At 41.1% G+C, this 17,155-nt stretch overlaps 1 protein-coding gene across 2 annotated transcripts in view; it reads right to left on the bottom strand.

Annotated features, from left to right (window-relative positions):
* Nucleotides 1-17,155, bottom strand: part of PLOD2 (procollagen-lysine,2-oxoglutarate 5-dioxygenase 2) — a 116,058-nt gene that overhangs the window by 40,079 nt on the left and 58,824 nt on the right. For both annotated transcript variants that reach the window (XM_038748722.1, XM_038748714.1), the window contains exons 4-7: nucleotides 11,154-11,317; nucleotides 8,016-8,128; nucleotides 4,869-4,932; nucleotides 2,685-2,782 (exon numbers count right to left, since the gene is read on the bottom strand). In XM_038748722.1, coding sequence (XP_038604650.1) covers nucleotides 2,685-2,782; nucleotides 4,869-4,932; nucleotides 8,016-8,128; nucleotides 11,154-11,317 — 439 coding nt within the window. The remainder of the gene's footprint in view (nucleotides 1-2,684; nucleotides 2,783-4,868; nucleotides 4,933-8,015; nucleotides 8,129-11,153; nucleotides 11,318-17,155) is intronic.

Here is a 17,155-nt window from a genome sequence, read left to right on the forward strand (position 1 = left end):
CCTCCCAAACTCTGCCCTCTCCCTGACTTTCCCATCTCTGTTGACGGCACTACCATCCTTCCCGTCTCACAAGCCCGCAACCTTGGTGTCATCCTCCACTCTGCTCTCTCATTCACCCCTCACTTCCAAGACGTCACCAAAACCTGCCGGTTTCAGCTCCGCAAAATTGCCAAGATCCGCCCCTTCCTCTCCATCCATACCGCTACCCTGCTCGTTCAAGCTCTCATCCTATCCCGTCTGGACTACTGCATCAGCCTTCTCTCTGATCTCCCATCCTCGTGTCTCTCCCCACTTCAATCCATACTTCATGCTGCTGTCCAGATTGTCTTTGTCCAGAAATGCTCTGGGCATGGTACTCCCCTCCTGAAATATCTCCAATGGCTACCAATCAATCTGCGCATCAGGCAGAAACTCCTCACCCTGGGCTTCAAGGCTCTCCATCACCTCACCCCCTCCTACCTCACCTCCTTTCTCTCCTTCTACAGCCCACCTCACACCCTCAGCTCCTCTGCTGCTAATCTCCTCACCATACCTCGTTCTCGCCTGTCCCGCCATCGACCCCCGGCCCACATCATCCCCCGGGCCTGGAATGCCCTCCCTCTGCCCATCCGCCAAGCTAGCTCTCTTCCTCCCTTCAAGACACTACTGAGAGATCACCTCCTCCAGGAGGCCTACCCAGACTGAGCCCCTTCCTTCCTCTCCCCCTCGTCCTCCTCTCCATCCCCCATCTTACCTCCTTCCCTTCCCCACAGCACCTGTATCTATGTATATATGTTTGCACACATTTATTACTCTATTTATTTATTTATTTATTTTACTTGTACATATCTATTCTATTTATTTTATTTTGTTAGTATGTTTGATTTTGTTCTCTGTCTCCCCCTTTTAGACTGTGAGCCCACTGTTGGGTAGGGACTGTCTCTATATGTTGCCAACTTGTATTTCCCAAGCGCTTAGTACAGTGCTCTGCACACAATAAGCGCTCAATAAATACGATTGATTGATTGACTGACACACAACAATTCTTGAGAGTGGTCCCCTCCTACCCCAGGAGTTTAACTTCTGCCCTATCCGTAATTTATTTTCATGCTGTCTCCCCACTAGAATTAAGCTCCTTGTGGGCAGAGATCATGTTTTCCAACACTATTGTACTGTATTCTCCCAAGCCTTTAGTACAGTGACAGTAAATGCTCAATAAATCCCATTGACTGATTTGATTGAATGCAATTTTGAACAATTACATTAACTCTTTCAGCTTTTAGGGTACTTTTGATTACCATGCCTGAGAGAAAAGTTGATTATCTAAATTTTGGCTACATTGAGACTAGCCTAGATTTGAAAATAAATAAATAAATAAATACATAAAACTATCTTAGAAAACTGACTGTGCTCCTGCCCCTAAAAACCATCCCAACTATATGTGGGTATTGAATCTTTGGAGTCCTGTTGTAGACTGAATCCCAGTGAACTGTTTTAACAAATAAAAAGAAGATTGCACATTTCCTTTTATTAAATGGCCTGAGTTAACGTAGCTTACTCCAGGAGAGCAATAATAATAATAATAATGGCATTTATTAAGTGCTTACTATGTGCAAAGCACTGTTCTAAGTACTGGGGAGGTTACAATGTGATCAGGTTGTCCCACGTGGGGCTCACAGTCTTAATCCCCATTATACAGATGAGATAACTGAGGCCCAGAGAAGTGAAGTGACTGGCCCAAAGTCACAGAGCTGACAAGGGGCGGAGCTGAGATTTGAACCCATGATCTCTGACTCCAAAGCCCAGGCTCTTTCCACTGAGCCCCACTGCTTCTCTACACTTCACTGAGAAAGTCTGACCCAGCTGGTAACCGGCAGTAGGACATTCTCTTTTAGGCTATACACAAAGACCCATTTTACATGTCAGAAATGAATATGACACAGAAAAAACAAAATTTTCCTCCAATCAAAGGAGGGGATAATCAAGTTGATTCTTACTCAACCTGCCACCAAAATGTCAGTCAGTATGCAGAGTAAGAGAACTTTATTTCCATTGCTGGCTCAACCAAATCGCGGATGGTTTTTTTAAGACACATAAAACACTGGGAAAAATAGTTTAGACAAGACAAATATTTTCTAAAAACCCTAAAATCTAGACATAATACTAACACTTAGTAAATACACCGTGTTGCACTTTAGCCCTTCTAAAAATATATTCATAAAGTCAGAGATCCCAATTTATTTTTCTATTATTTTTCAGTAGTTCCTTAACACATACAATGTGATTCTCAAAAAATGGTTCTGTAATGAGTTTGTAGTGTAAAAAATTGGAGCTGCTAACTTCGGCACAGATTCAGGAGAAGTTTAGCTGACCACTGAGCTTAGGCTAGTGGCATGTTATGTTGATTTCAAACCAGGCAACCTTTTTGGAGGTTAGAGGAAGCTGAACCTAACTAAATACTGTTTCACAAGTTTCTCATACTGTTTCATACTGTTTCTCTGTATGTCAGACAGCTCAGGACAGTTATTCATGTGAACCTGGCCCATGTTGCCCATGTGAGCCTGTTGTTGGGTAGGGACCGTCTCTATATGTTGCCGACTTGTACTTCCCAAGCGCTTAGTACAGTGCTCTGCACACAGTAAACACTCAATCAATACGATTGAATGAATGAATGACAAAGGCATTCAGACAGGCCCTTTACTTACTTTAGTTGGTCCGTTTCCATTAATTGTCACTGGCAGGGTTTCATAAAAGGAGTTTTTAGCTCTCACTTTTCCATTTTCAAATTTCAGAAGAACTTCATCTAGAAGAAAAAAAAATCAGAATAAGACAAAAACATGTGGCTGCCCCAGTGATTGCATTATATTGTTATTATTATTATTTCTTAGCTCTTACTATGTGTCAAGCATTGCACCTAGTGCTGGGGTAGATAGAAGTTAATCAGGTTGGACACACTCCCTGTCCCACATAGTGGTCGCAGTCTTCCAAATTACATCTTTTGAAACTACTAATGAAATCCTCCAGCAAGGTTTCATACCAGCAATGAAACATGGGAAACAGCATGGCCCAGTAGATAAAACACAGACTGGAAATCAGAGGACATGGGTTCTAATCCTGCCTCTGCCACTTGGCTTCTGTATGACCTTAGTCATGTCACTTAACTTCTCTGGGCTTCAGTTTCCTTATCTGTAAAGTGAGGATTAAGACTGTGAGCCCCATGAGGGACATGGACGTAAACAACCTTGTATCTACCCCAGAATTTAGGACAGTGCCTGGCACACAGTAAATACTTAACCAATATCATTAAAACACAACAACAGTGTAAAAAAATATATTTACAGTAGTCTGTCATTGTGCTGGAATTTTGTTCTGTCTCTCCCTCTGCAGACCCTTTGACCACGTGCTCCCACTTCACATATGGCAGACCCCAGTTATTCCCACCTCCAAAGCCCTCTTCTTTTCACATCTCTGACAAGAAGCCTTCCCTGATTAACTTTTACTCTCCTCAGATTAGATTCTCACCGCCCCCAGTCTAAAGCCACCTTAGCACTCCTGCATCACCTGAGCACTTGTGAACACACAACCTCCCTTAGTATTTTGATATCCATCCCTCTTTTGCGAGCATTAATTCATTACCTATCCTGTTTCTCTTTCTTACTTATTATGTTAGTATCTGTCTCCCCATTTAATCTGGACCAGGATTCCTCTGGGAGTAAATCAGACAGTTGTGAAAGCCTATTATCATCTTTCTGCTACTAAAGTACCACTCTCTGAAACTTGAAACATGGTCCCACTTACCCTGAGGAAGGGCAATCAGAATCCCTGGGTGAATGATTCTGGTGTCATCAGCCCCATCGTAGACTATACTGCTAGGTTGATATATCAGATCCACTAACAGATTCTTAGCCCATTTCCCTGGAATTCAGGTCTACTCTGCCAGGATGAAACAATTTTCCGGGACTTGTTTCCTTCATTCCCTTCCCCCTCTCAAACTCAAATCCCCTTTATCCTAAACCAGAGTGTGAACCCCTTGTGAGGAAGGGGCTATGTCCTACTTGATTACCTTCTATCTATTCCAGTGCTTAATATAGTGCTTGGTACAGAGTAAGCACTGAACAAATACCAAAATTATTATTATTTTTTATTTTCCCCTAACTGGGTGAGCTGGTTATAGTGACAGCAGGCATATAAATGGCACCACCAACTCCAAATTGTGTAGAAAACTATGTATCCTGGAAGCAGGATATGAATAATTTACCAACATCCCTTTTGTGCTCTTGGCCTAGCAGAGAGCTGAATTGGACAGTCAGAAAATGTATCACCCAAGCAAAAAAAACCCACTCCTCAGCTTCTCAGCAAAGAATAACAATTAAAAAAAAAAACCCAGCTTCATGACCTAAAAGGCAATCAACACAAGACCCACCTAAAATTAAGGGCAAAAGCCAAAAGATAAGAGAGATGACATGAATTATAATTTAAGGGCCAAATATTCTATGCTCAGTAATGATATTGTGGAAGTCCCAAGTCAGTAATTTTCCTTTAAAGACCAAGCACATTCTCTCTACGGAAGATAATTTCCAAGTGAGAAATAAAACAAACCTAGAGTTCTCTGATTTATTGAAGCAGGTCAAGGAAATAACTAAAGGACAAGGAAGCAGAACAGAAGGCCTAATTTTATTTTGGCAGTGAGGTTTATAGGCAACATGTGTTTTAAAATCACAAATTGTCTAAACAGTGACGCAGTGTCTATCAAATGACTGTTCTAAACAAGGCTGCTAGCAAAGCTAAATTTAAACTACTAATATCCCCTCTCTTAAAACTCCAGTAGGAAAACTCAGATCACTCCTAAAAATGGCTAAAAAGGGAAACAAAGGAAAGAGCCTGCATACCAATAGCTCCATTTAGGTTCTGGAAAATCCGGCATTTATGATCCAAGGTGATGTTAATGGCTTTCTGTAAATCAGAAATAGAGAAAATGGTAAAAAAATGTTATGAGTTTGTATCTCTGTGTCCTTATGCTAAGCAGAACTTAAGTATACAGTTCAATGATATTTAGCAGGCCAATCATTGCATGAAAACAGAAGGCTCCCAGAAGTTTGCTAAAACATAAATTTTCTGTAGTTGTAATAACATGAAACACTGGTGTTTAAGATAGATGGGTCTACTTAAAACATTCCTGTAATTGAATTCCACACTGGCAAAGCTAGAAGGGCTTCTGTTTTTGAAAAAGTTTACATTTTCTAGGCTCTTTTCATTCTCTTGGAAAGAAATGTCATTATCACTCAAGTGTTCCCATTTTTGTATTTGCATTATTCAGTGCTTTGTAATGGGTTTCAGATATTAAATAGTATCCTACCAGCATACATAATTCATCCTAAAGTGTCTATAAGCAGAGTACTGGTTTGCTTAAAGATATCCCCTGAAAGGTCATGACAAATCTTCTCAGGGCAACACTAGGTGACTGAACGATCAGAACTGAATGATCGGATTGAGCCTAAGACTACTAACTTTAAAAAAAATCAAATTGAATAGTTTGGCTAAGATAGATGGGTCTATTTAAAACATTCCTGTAATTGAATTCCACATTGGCAAAGCTAGAAGGGTTTCTGTTTTAAAAAAAGTTTACATTTTCTAGGCTCTTTTCATTCTCTTGGAAAGAAGTGTCATTATCACTTAAGGGTTCCCATTTTTGTATTTGCATTATTCAGTGCTTTGTAATGGGTTTCAGATATTAAATAGTATCCTACCAGCATACATAATTCATCCTAAAGTGTCTATAAGCAGAGTACTGGTTTGCTTAAAGATATCCCCTGAAAGGTCATGACAAACCTTCTCAGGGCAACACTAGGTGACTGAATGATCAGAACTGAATGATCAGATTGAACCTAAGACTACTAAATTAAAAAAAATCAAATTGAATAGTTTGGCTTGATCTGGTAGGTAGAGCTCAGAAGCAGACTTGACGGTCAATTAAGTGTCAACAATTCAAGCCTTATTAAACAGGTTTCACATTTTTTCTTTAGTCTAAAAACCAAAAGTAGGAGTCTTAAACATATACAGGTGGTTTGCATTGTGAATGCTCCAAACACGGTGTAAGCCTTTGTTACGCTGGTTGGAACATGTCCTAATTGGACATTTCCCACAATTTAATAACATCCCCGATTGGATGGAGGCTTTATACAATCAGGTCTCCACACCTGATACCTTGGGGAACAAGAAGCCCTGTAATGGGTTTGGGGAATCTCAAGAGAGGAAATAACAGCACTAACCCACATTTTGTGTCCCCAGTAGGTGCAAAGCTGCACTCTAATGTTTCTGGTCAGCTTTTAAAGTCTTCTCTTTCAATCCTGGAATAACCCTAAGTCCCCTACCTTGTCCTGTAAAGGGTTTTAAAGGCCTTGGAACCATCTGGAGTATTTCTGAACTAATGTTCACATTTCATTTCACAAAATCTTTGCTCAAGTCCCTCTTCACAAATGAAACTATAATTGAAGTTGATAATTATCACTCTGAGCCTTCTTCTTTAAGAAACCAGAGAGTAAATGTGTGTACTATGTATTAAAATATATGTCCATGGGCATTAAACAGCACACAAAGGAAATCAGCATTTTCAATGACCTAATGAGAAGACCACATATTTTGCTGGAAGTTTCTTGGGAGTTTAACAAAGTTTCCTTACACAGTTGTGTCAGGGTTTGAAAATTCTGGAGAACATTATTATAAATGTGATGGGACTAATACAAAGTTAATTAGAACATAAGCAATGTCTAACTGGGTCAGAATAATGGTCCAATCACACAGAGTTCAGTTTCAGAGGCTGGTCCCAAACGGTGCTTGGGAGAATTATGTGATGTCGGCTCTCCTTGATATCCATCATGGCCCTCCTCAAGCCACTGCTATGACTTTAAGGCTATTATTATACATGAAAATATGGATCTAATTTAAATCGGTTAGCCACTTAAACACAATTTTTAACGGTATTTACTTGTTAAGCATAAACTACGTACCAGGTACTATAGTAACTGCTGGAGTAGAAACAAGTTAATCAGGTTGGACACAGTCCACATCCCAGATGGGGCTTACAGTTTTTATCCCAATTTTACAAATGCGGTACTGAGGCACGGGGAAGTTAAGTGACTTGACCAATGTTACATAAAAGACAAGTGGTGGAGCCAGGATTAGAATCCAAATCTTCTGAATCCCAGGTACATGTTCTTTCCGATAGACAACATGGCTTCTCTAATAATAACAATAAGAAATAATAATTATGGCATTTGTTAAGTGCTTACTATGTGTAACAATAATAAATGATAATTATGGTATTTGCTAAGTGCTTACTATGTGCCGAGCACTGTTCTAAGTGCTGGGGTACATACAAGGTAATCAGGTTGTCCCACGTGGGACTCACAGTCTTAATTCCCATTTTACTGATGAGCTAACTGAGGCACAGAGAAGTTAAGTGGCTTGCCTAAGGTCACACGGCAGGCAAGTGGCGGAGCCATGACTGAAACATGACTCTCAGAAAATCTAATCACCAGGTTTTTAAGTAGTTTTGCCTACCATGGCTCATATGTATCTTCTATGTAACAACTGAAGAAGTGTGCTTAGAGGAAAGAGTCCAGGCCTTGGAGGCCGAAAGACCTGGGTTCTAATCGTGGCTCTGCCTCTTCTTTACAGTGTGACCGTGGGCAAGTCACTTAACTTCCCTGTCTCTCAGTTACCGCATCTGTAAAATGGGAACTAAGACTGTGAGCTCCAAGAGGGACAGGGACTGTGACCAACCTGATGAGCTTGAATCTACCCCAGCACTTAGATGAGTGCTTGACACATAATAAGAGCTTAACAAATACCATCATTAATCTTTTTATTAGGGGGTTTGAGGAGGCATTGTACTGTTTAGTACAGTGCCTGGCACATAGTAAATGCTTAAAAATACCATTGAAAAGGAAAAAAAAGAGAAAAAACCCATGAAATTAAGCAGCTTCCAAAAGAATTAAAGCATTTCCCTTTCCCACTGAATCCATAATGCCACTTACCCTTTTAATGGAATCAATATAAATTTTAGTGTAAAAGAGTTGGTCATCATCATTGTCCTGCAGGTTCCACTGCTGAACAATCTGGTTGACAGAGGGGGCATAGCCAATTAATCCTGCCACAAAACAAAGAAGCAATCAATCACTCAACAAATCATATTCATTGAGCACTTACATTATGTAGAGTACTCTCCTAAGTGCTCGGCAGAGTACAATATAACAAAGTTGGTAGACATTTTCCCTGCCCACAAGGAGCTTCCCATCTAGTTGCAGATTTTAACTTGTCGTCTCATTTTCCCTTTTCATTTTACAGTTCTGAGCATGTTGGGCAGGCTGAAAGGATTACAACTATCTGGAGCTCCTTCCAAAGAAAGTATTCTTCCAAATACCATATTCTCCTTCCTAAGAGGAAATTCTGATTTCTTAAAACTTTCTATCTATGAGACGCTGAAGCAGAGGAATCTCAAGGACCAGATGGAAGTCAGCAGCAGAAGACAGGTCATCCTCACACACAATAGTTAGAAATGGGATGATTAGCTTGAAGTAGAGGCTTTGGGGCAATCATGATTCCAAGAAGGAAAAATTAAAATGGCTCCAGAAAAGGTGGGGAACAGCTGTGACACTGTAGCAATAGACAATATTGCTACACACGTCCAATTTGGAAGGGATTATCAGACGCACATCAGTTTCATAAGCCAAAATCACCACTCATTGGCAAAAAACAAAAACATACCCTCGCCATTGGTAATATCAGCTTCAAACCCACAAGGAACTAAATAAATATGTCTATGTATTTAACTGAGGAAAAAAATATGAAATCTACAAACTAAGAAAACAAGTCAAATGAAATTCCGATACAGAGAGGTTTACAAATGTAAATGAACTTACAATTTAGGAAGCAGCAGAGTACTCAGGAATGTTAACTTATCCATGCCTGGAGTACTCCTATTATTTGGAATATTTGGGGCAGACAAGTTCACCTCCTTCCTAATGGTTTCTAATAACGATACTGGAAATTAGTCAGAAATTAATTTGTGAAAAAACAGATGTTTGATGTTTTTACTTCTCCCTAACCATCTGTAGTTGGTTTAACCCATTACCACCATCTTCCACGTCTGTCTTGCCAAGATCCGCCCTTTCCTCTCCATCCAAACTGCTACCCTGCTCATTCAAGCTCTCATCCTATCCCGTCTGGACTACTGCACCAGCCTTCTCTCTGATCTCCCATCCTCGTGTCTCTCTCCACTTCAATCCATACTTCATGCTGCTGCCCGGATTATCTTTGTCCAGAAACGCTCTGAGCATATTACTCCCCTCCTCAAAAATCTCCAGTGGCTACCAATCAATCTGAGCATCAGGCAGAAACTCCTCACCCTGGGCTTCAAGGCTCTCCATCACCTCGCCCCCTCCTACCTCACCTCCCTTCTCTCCTTCTACTGCCCAGCCCGCACCCTCCGCTCCTCTGCCGCTAATCTCCTCACTGTACCTCGTTCTCGCCTGTCCCGCCGTCGACCCCCGGCCCACGTCATCCCCCGGGCCTGGAATGCCCTCCCTCTGCCCCTCCGCCAAGCTAGCTCTCTTCCTCCCTTCAAGGCCCTGCTGAGACTCACCTCCTCCAGGAGGCCTTCCCAGACTGAGCCCCTTCCTTCCTCTCCCCCTCGTCCCCCTCTCCATCCCCCCATCTTACCTCCTTCCCTTCCCCACAGCACCTGTATATATGTATATATGGTTGTACATATTTATTACTCTTTTTATTTATTTATTTATTTATTTTACTTGTACATTTCTATCCTATTTATTTAATTTTGTTGGTATGTTTCGTTCTGTTCTCTGTCTCCCCCTTTAGACTGTGAGCCCACTGTTGGGTAGGGACTGTCTCTATGTGTTGCCAATTTGTACTTCCCAAGCGCTTAGTACAGTGCTCTGCACATAGTAAGCGCTCAATAAATACGATTGATTGATTGATTGATTGATTGATTGACTGTCTGCCACTTTATGAGGAGGAAGCCCGGATGTCTCCACTTCCTCCGACTCCTAGATTCATTCAATCCTATTTATTGAGCACTTACTGTGTGCAGAGCACTGTACTAAGCGTTTGGGAAGTACAAGTTGGCAACATATAGAGACAGTCCCTACCCAACAGTGGGCTCAGAGTCTAGAAATGGTAGTCCCATGAAAATTGTATTAACATGGGCCATGTTTGGCCCAGTATCAATAGCTGTTTAAGAGAAAGTGATTCAACCACATGCATAAAGTTGCTCTACTATTCCCCTTTGATGTCCTTTTCATGTTGCACCTAAAGACTACGGTGGTTGCTGGGGCTACAGAGTGATAATAATAATAATAATAATGGCATTTATTAGGTGCTTACTATGTGCAGAGCACTGTTCTAAGCACTGGGGAGGTTACAAGGTGATCAGGTTGTCCCACAGGGGGCTCAAAATACTTGGACAACAGAAAGAGGAAGGGTTTTCTCTCACTGGTGCTCTCAGTAACCAAGTGAAATGACAGAGGCACCAATATAAAATGACAATATAAATATTTTATTCTGAATTGCATGTGTCTCTCAAAACAGACTCGGCTCTGTAAGCAAGGCAGAAAATAGACAGTATAAATACTCAATTACTCCAAGAATCCTTCCCAACTGGTCCAAAGATTTTGAAATCTGCCTCTCAACAGCATTTAATCATAACATCATGACATTTCAGAAGCAAAATAATGACACCCCTACAAAAAAAAATCCAGAACGTTATAGAAGAGTTTTTCTTCTTTTGTTCTTTTCCTTTCTACATCTCAAATGAAGGGCAGTATTCCCCGTTCATGACCCCAGCTCTTGTCACAAAAATAAATCACTTTTTTATCTGTAGCAAAACCTTTAGAAAACCTAACAAAGTTAACTAAAACCATTTTAATAGTAGTTTAGATGTGATCACCAATTGCATTCCCAAGTCAGAGAAAATAACTGAGCCCCTTTCTCCCTTCCATGTTGATACCATATTATCTCACAGAAGATAACAATCCAAGATTAAAAAGACATGCGTCTATCATATCTCAATCAGCTATTTTGGCCACTTTCATTTCTGTTCCTTATTCCAATCATGGTTTAGATTATGAAAACATTTTTAGGGTCATCCAGAGTACCTCCTGAGTTCAGGAAACGTTTTCCAATATGGACGATAGGATATCTATCAGCTAATCTCTTATCTGGCCACAATAATCCATCGGCTGCAAACACCACCTTGTGGTTAATCTTCTGGAACTTCCTTAGTAGCTCTTCAGGACCACCAGCGAAAATGACATCAAAGCTAAAGGACAGAAAAATGGATAGTCACTAACGCCATTCAAGCAGTAAAAGGCAACTCTGTTAATGTCACGGCTCAGGATGTCAGGGTAAATACATTTTGTTTATGAAGGGGCACCCACATTCCTCACAGCCAGTTTCATGGAGTCTACTCATTTTGGCTGTTGCTTTCCATAGGGATTTTGCTCCAATAGTGCTTTAAGTCATGTTTTGATTTTCAATATTTTTTTCCAGAAATAAAAGAACGCTAATTTTAAGGCAGTCAGGGGGATCTGTGACATAGCATAACATTCAGCTGCTCACCATGGATCATTGTTCAATACACCACAGTCATTCCACTGATTTTTCTCAAGTCTGTGTCTTTCACAGAGTGCGTTCACAGAGTCTGCAGGCTCTACATAGTATGAAATGCAAAGTGAGTGGTAGAGCAATCTGCTCCTCCACACCACAATGAGTGCAAAGTCCAACTAAATCTCATCGTGTTTATGTCAGTCAACCACAAACCCAAATGGCTGCAACAAAGAGGGCCTTTAAGCTGGGTGAGTCGGGGCTCAGGAAACAGTGAAACTGTTGTAAGCAGCCCCTGGGCAGCAAATTTTGGCCCAGTCAGGCCCCCTTGCAGGGAGCTGAAATTCAACAGCAAGACTAATCCTACCGGAAACCAGAAACTGGAAAGGTTTCTAAATTAGTTCTCAGTAGGTCAGCAAGGAGGGTGTGACACTCAACAAAATTCTCAGTTGTTGACGTGGATCATTCTTCATCCCCTATGGGGTGTGAGGAGATGCCAAACTTTAAAAGAGAATTCCCACAATTCCCGTCTTTCTTCCCTCCCTAGAACGTTTGCCCATTTCTGATCATTTCTCCTACTCCTTCTCTCCTGAAAGAGTTGACCATGCCCAATCAATAACTTTCAGATCCAGAGATGGCTCAGACCTCTAAAAAGTCAGCCCATTTCAGAATTTCTCTACTGTTTCGTGAAAAAAAAGAACCAAATTCATATGCCATCGTGTTTCCACCATTATTAAAATGGTTATTACTACTCAGTCATTGGGATGGCTGTAAACACAATCAGCAGAAAACGGTTAATGCCACATTGATAAGATTAAGAGTCAATTTATAATAATTCTGGCCTCTCTAAAAAGCTGCTGGTATATGTGTCCACTTTATAGTTGAGGAAATCAAGCCATATTTGAGACTTGTAGCTTAAGATTCATTATCCTGATTGGTTCAGCCAAAGATGCTGACAATGACCTGGGCAGCACTCATCTTTCTTTTTTTCCACGTACCTAATAGTGGTGTTTGTTATATTCCAAATACTTGGGTAGATTCAAGATGGGGCTCACGGTCTAAGTAAGGAGGAGTACAGCTATTGAATTCCCATTTTGCAGATGAGGGAAATGAGGCACAAAAAAGTTAAGTGACTTGCCCAAGGTAATAGGGCAGGTGAGTGTCGGGGCCAGGATTAGAACATAGGTCCTCTGGCTCCCAGGTTCATGCTCTTTGGTTTAGGTTGCTTCCTGTCTCATCTGAAACTTTTAAGACTTTTTTTCATTCATTCAATCGTATTTATTGAGCACTTACTGTGCGCAGAGCACTGTACTAAAAGCACTTGGGAGAGTACAGAACAAGAATAAATGAGCTCCATGCCCACAACCAGCTTTTCAATGTGAGTGACAGTGATAAGCAGCTCCAACCAAGCAACCATGAACATAACCCCCAAAATCATAATTTTTACACAGTCCATAACATAGTTGCTGCATCAAAAGCTGGACAAAGAGGGGAGAGAAAGAGGAGAAAATGTGAAATGCTGCATGTCCTTGACAACCTTTTTCTACTTGTACATATCTATTCTATTTATTTTATTTTGTTAGTATGTTTGGTTTTGTTCTCTGTCTTCCCCTTTTAGACTGTGAGCCCACTGTTGGGTAGGAACTGTCTCTATATGTTGCCAACTTGTACTTCCCAAGCGCTTAGTGCAGTGCTCTGCACACAGTAAGCGCTCAATAAATACGATTGATGATGATGATGATGATGGGGATTACGGCTGGATGAAATGCTTCCAGATTGAAGAAAGAATAGTTAAAGTGCACTGGTCATTGGTCAAGACTCAAAATTTGTTGGATCAGATTTTTTTGCAACTAAAGTTTAGCTACTTCCTGGCATCTGAATTCTGTCAAGTCACTTGAGAACCATTTACTGCTTTAGTGGGCAGAAAAACGTAGGCATCTTCCATAGGTTTTACCGTACTAGGAGGAAGTAGCTTAGACACTGGTAAAATCGGGCCCAATATTTAGTAAACTGTTTGCTCTTATTGTGGTCCAGCCTCTGAGTTTCTGTGTTAAAAAAATAAACACCACAGCATTTGTTCTAGACAGTAAGAATTTAAAATGACTCATCTCAAATTGAATGAGATAAAGAATGTTTCTAAAATTTTTAAATCAGATTTAAAGCATTCATGGAAAAGATGGATGAAAAGCCCAAGAAGAATGAAGGTGAAATGAAAGCATAGCTGTACATATTTATTCTATTTATTTTATTTTGTTAATATGTTCTGTTTTGTTCTTTGTCTCCCCCTTCTAGACTGTGAGCCCACTGTTGGGTAGGGACGGTCTCTATATGTTGCCAACTTGTACTTCCCAAGTGCTTAGTACAGTCCTCTGCACACAGTAAGCGCTCAATAAATACAATTGATTGATTGATTGATTGATTTTTCCAATCTTCAAAAATAGACAAGGAAGGTGTGGTCACTGTGTGATTATGTGATATATTTAGAAAATATTATTAGAAAGAAATATGTTGGATGGCACTTCAAACAAACCTACAAGTTTACTTGTTTTGCAAGAACAATTTTATTCATTGTTCTCCAAAAAAAGACAGAATGGGTTCTGTGTTCCAGGATTTGAGGAGTGGGTTCTGAAGCCAAACCAAGGGATAAAAGACAGCTTTGGTCACAATGATTACCTCCCTACATACTTACACTCTTTTAGACTTCAGGCTTTGTTAACTTTATTCTTTAAAAAGCAGCACTATCCAAAATTACTGAATTCCAGGTTTTTCGTGGCCCCTGAATATTTCCACTGTTATTTTCCTCAGTATTTCCATTTAAGAAAATGGAAACTTGACCATTAAAATGGAAAGACTTACTGCATTTTTGCCTGTGTTCCCTATAAGACAGGCTGCAACGCTGGTATAAGAGAAAAAAAAGGAATAGAGAGAAGGGGAAAGCAAAGGGTACAGAGAAAGAAGCATATGGGAAAAGAACTGGGGCCGTCTCTACATGTTGCCGACTTGTACTTCCCAAGCACTTAGTACAGTGCTCTGCACACAATAAATGCTCAATAAATACGATTGAATGAATGAATGAATCTGGATCTTAAGTAAAATATGTCAAATGCTCCCAGAGCAAGTTGGTACATTAGAACAATTAATCAATCAGTGGTATGTACTGACAGCTTACTACTCTGTGCACAGCACTGTACTAAGCACTAATTCAATACAACAGAGTTGGCAGATGTGATCCTAGCCCACAAGGAGCTTACAGTCTATAGGCAGTAAAATGGATTGACAGAAAAAATAGTAGAGTATAAAAATATTTACATAACTCCAATAAAACGTTTTGACTGGTAATCTGGGGGAAAGGGACACAAAAATTTAACAACTGGCATTACTGGGTTAAATTCCAATTAACATACAACATCTGTGGTTCTAAAAATTTATATTTGGAAGCTAAAACAATAATTTCAGTGGAAGTTAAAGGAATAGTACTAATAGTCCTATTTTAATAAAAATCATTACCAACGCAGTGTGGCTTAGTGGAAAGAGACGGACTTGGGAGTCAGAGGTCGTGGGTTCTAATCCCATCTCCACCACTAATCAGCTGTATGACTTTGGGCAAGTCATTTAACTTCTCTGTACCTCAGTTACCTCACCTGTAAAATGGAGATTAAGACTGAGCCCCACGTGGGACAACCTGATTACCTTATATCTACCCGACCGCTTAGAACAGTGTTTGGCAAACAGTAAGCATTTAACAAATGCCATTATTATTATAATAATTATTATTAATAATAGTGTATGTGTGAATGAATAACCTTGTCCTTTTATCAGAGTTTAGCTGTACTGGAACACAAAAATCATAGTTTATGCTAGGTAAGATTATTTTTGGTCACAATAAGTCAGACAGACAAGCTTAACAATGAAAAATGCACCAGGTTCACAAAAATAATTCTGGGTTCTTTTGCTTCTTCTTCAACAGTCACTAAATGTTCCTAGGCACTGAAAAAAATATCTTTCCTCTAAAGATGGGGTGGGAACCATTCTTTCCTGGAATCCATACAGTCAGAGTCTAGCCAATTTAAGAAGTAGGAATTCTTTGCCAACACCATCACGGATGGATCTTTCAGTTTCTAGCCCCTAAATCCAAACCACTGACCCAATCATGAACGAAGGGGTGGATCAGGATGTGATCTGGGATGAAGTTCTTTTACCATTTAACACTTTCAACCTAGCTCTTTGTCCCATTATCATCATAATCTTGAAAAGTATTTATTGAACTATGTTGAAAGAACAGGAAACCATGAAAAACGCCTCAAGACTTCCTTCCACAGGAGAGTCAGACAAATCCAGACACTCTCCTTGAGGACTAAATATGTCCTTGAGGTTGCGGGCTGTTAGGGGGTAACATTCATTCATTCATTTGATCGTATTTATTGAGCACTTACTGTGTGCAGAGCACTGTACTAAGCGCTTGGGAAGTACAAAGTGGCAACATACAAAGATGGTCCCTACCCAACAGTGGGCTCACAGTCTATAAGGGGGAGACAGAGAACAAAATAAAACATATTAACAAAATAAAATAAGTAGAATAAATATGTACAAGTAAAATAAATAAATAGAGTAATAAATACGTACAAACATATATACATATATACAGGTGCTGTGGGGAAGGGAAGGAGGTAAGGCGGGGGGGATGGAGAGGAGAAGGAGGGGGAGAGGAAGGAGGGGGCTCAGTCTGGGAAAGCCTCCTGGAGGAGGTGAGCTCTCAGTAGGGCCTTGGAGGGAGGAAGAGAGCTAGCTTGGCGGATGTGGGGAGGGAGGGCATTCCAGGCCAGGGGGATGACGTGGGCCGGGGGTCGACAGTGGGACAGGCACGAACAAGGCAGAGTGAAGAGATTAGCGGCAGAGGAGCGGAGGGTGCGGGCTGGGCTGGAGAAGGAGAGAAGGGAGGAGAGGTAGGAGGGGGTGAAGTGATGGACAGCCTTGAAACCGAGGATAAGGAGTTTCTGCCTGATGCGCAGATTAATTGGTAGCCACTGGAGATTTTTGAGGAGGGGAGTAACATGGCCAGAGCATTTCTGGACAAAGACAATCCGGGCAGCAGCATGAAGTATGGATTGAAGTGGGGAGAGACAGGAGGATGGGAGATCGGAGAGGAGGCTGATACAGTAATCCAGACGGGATAGGATGAGAGCTTGAATGAGCAGGGTAGCGGTTTGGATGGAGAGGAAAGGGTGGATGTTGGCAATTTTGCGGAGCTGAGAACGGCAGGTTTTGGTGACGGCTTGGATGTGAGGGGTGAACGAGAGAGCGGAGTCGAGGATGACACCAAGGTTGTGGGTTGTGAGACGGGAAGGATGGTAGTGCCATTAACAGTGATGGGAAAGTCAGGGAGAGGGCAGGGTTTGGGAGGGAAGACAAGGAGTTCAGTCTTGGACATGTTGAGTTTTAGGTGGCGGGCAGACATCCAGATGGAGATGTCCTGAAGGCAGGAGGAGATGCGAGCCTGGAGAGGAGATGCGAGCCTGGAAAACCCGATCACCCGCCGTCGACCCCCGGCCCACGT

This window comes from Tachyglossus aculeatus, chromosome 1 (genome assembly GCF_015852505.1).
Source record: "Tachyglossus aculeatus isolate mTacAcu1 chromosome 1, mTacAcu1.pri, whole genome shotgun sequence".
In the NCBI taxonomy this organism is placed as follows: Eukaryota; Metazoa; Chordata; class Mammalia; order Monotremata; family Tachyglossidae; genus Tachyglossus; species Tachyglossus aculeatus.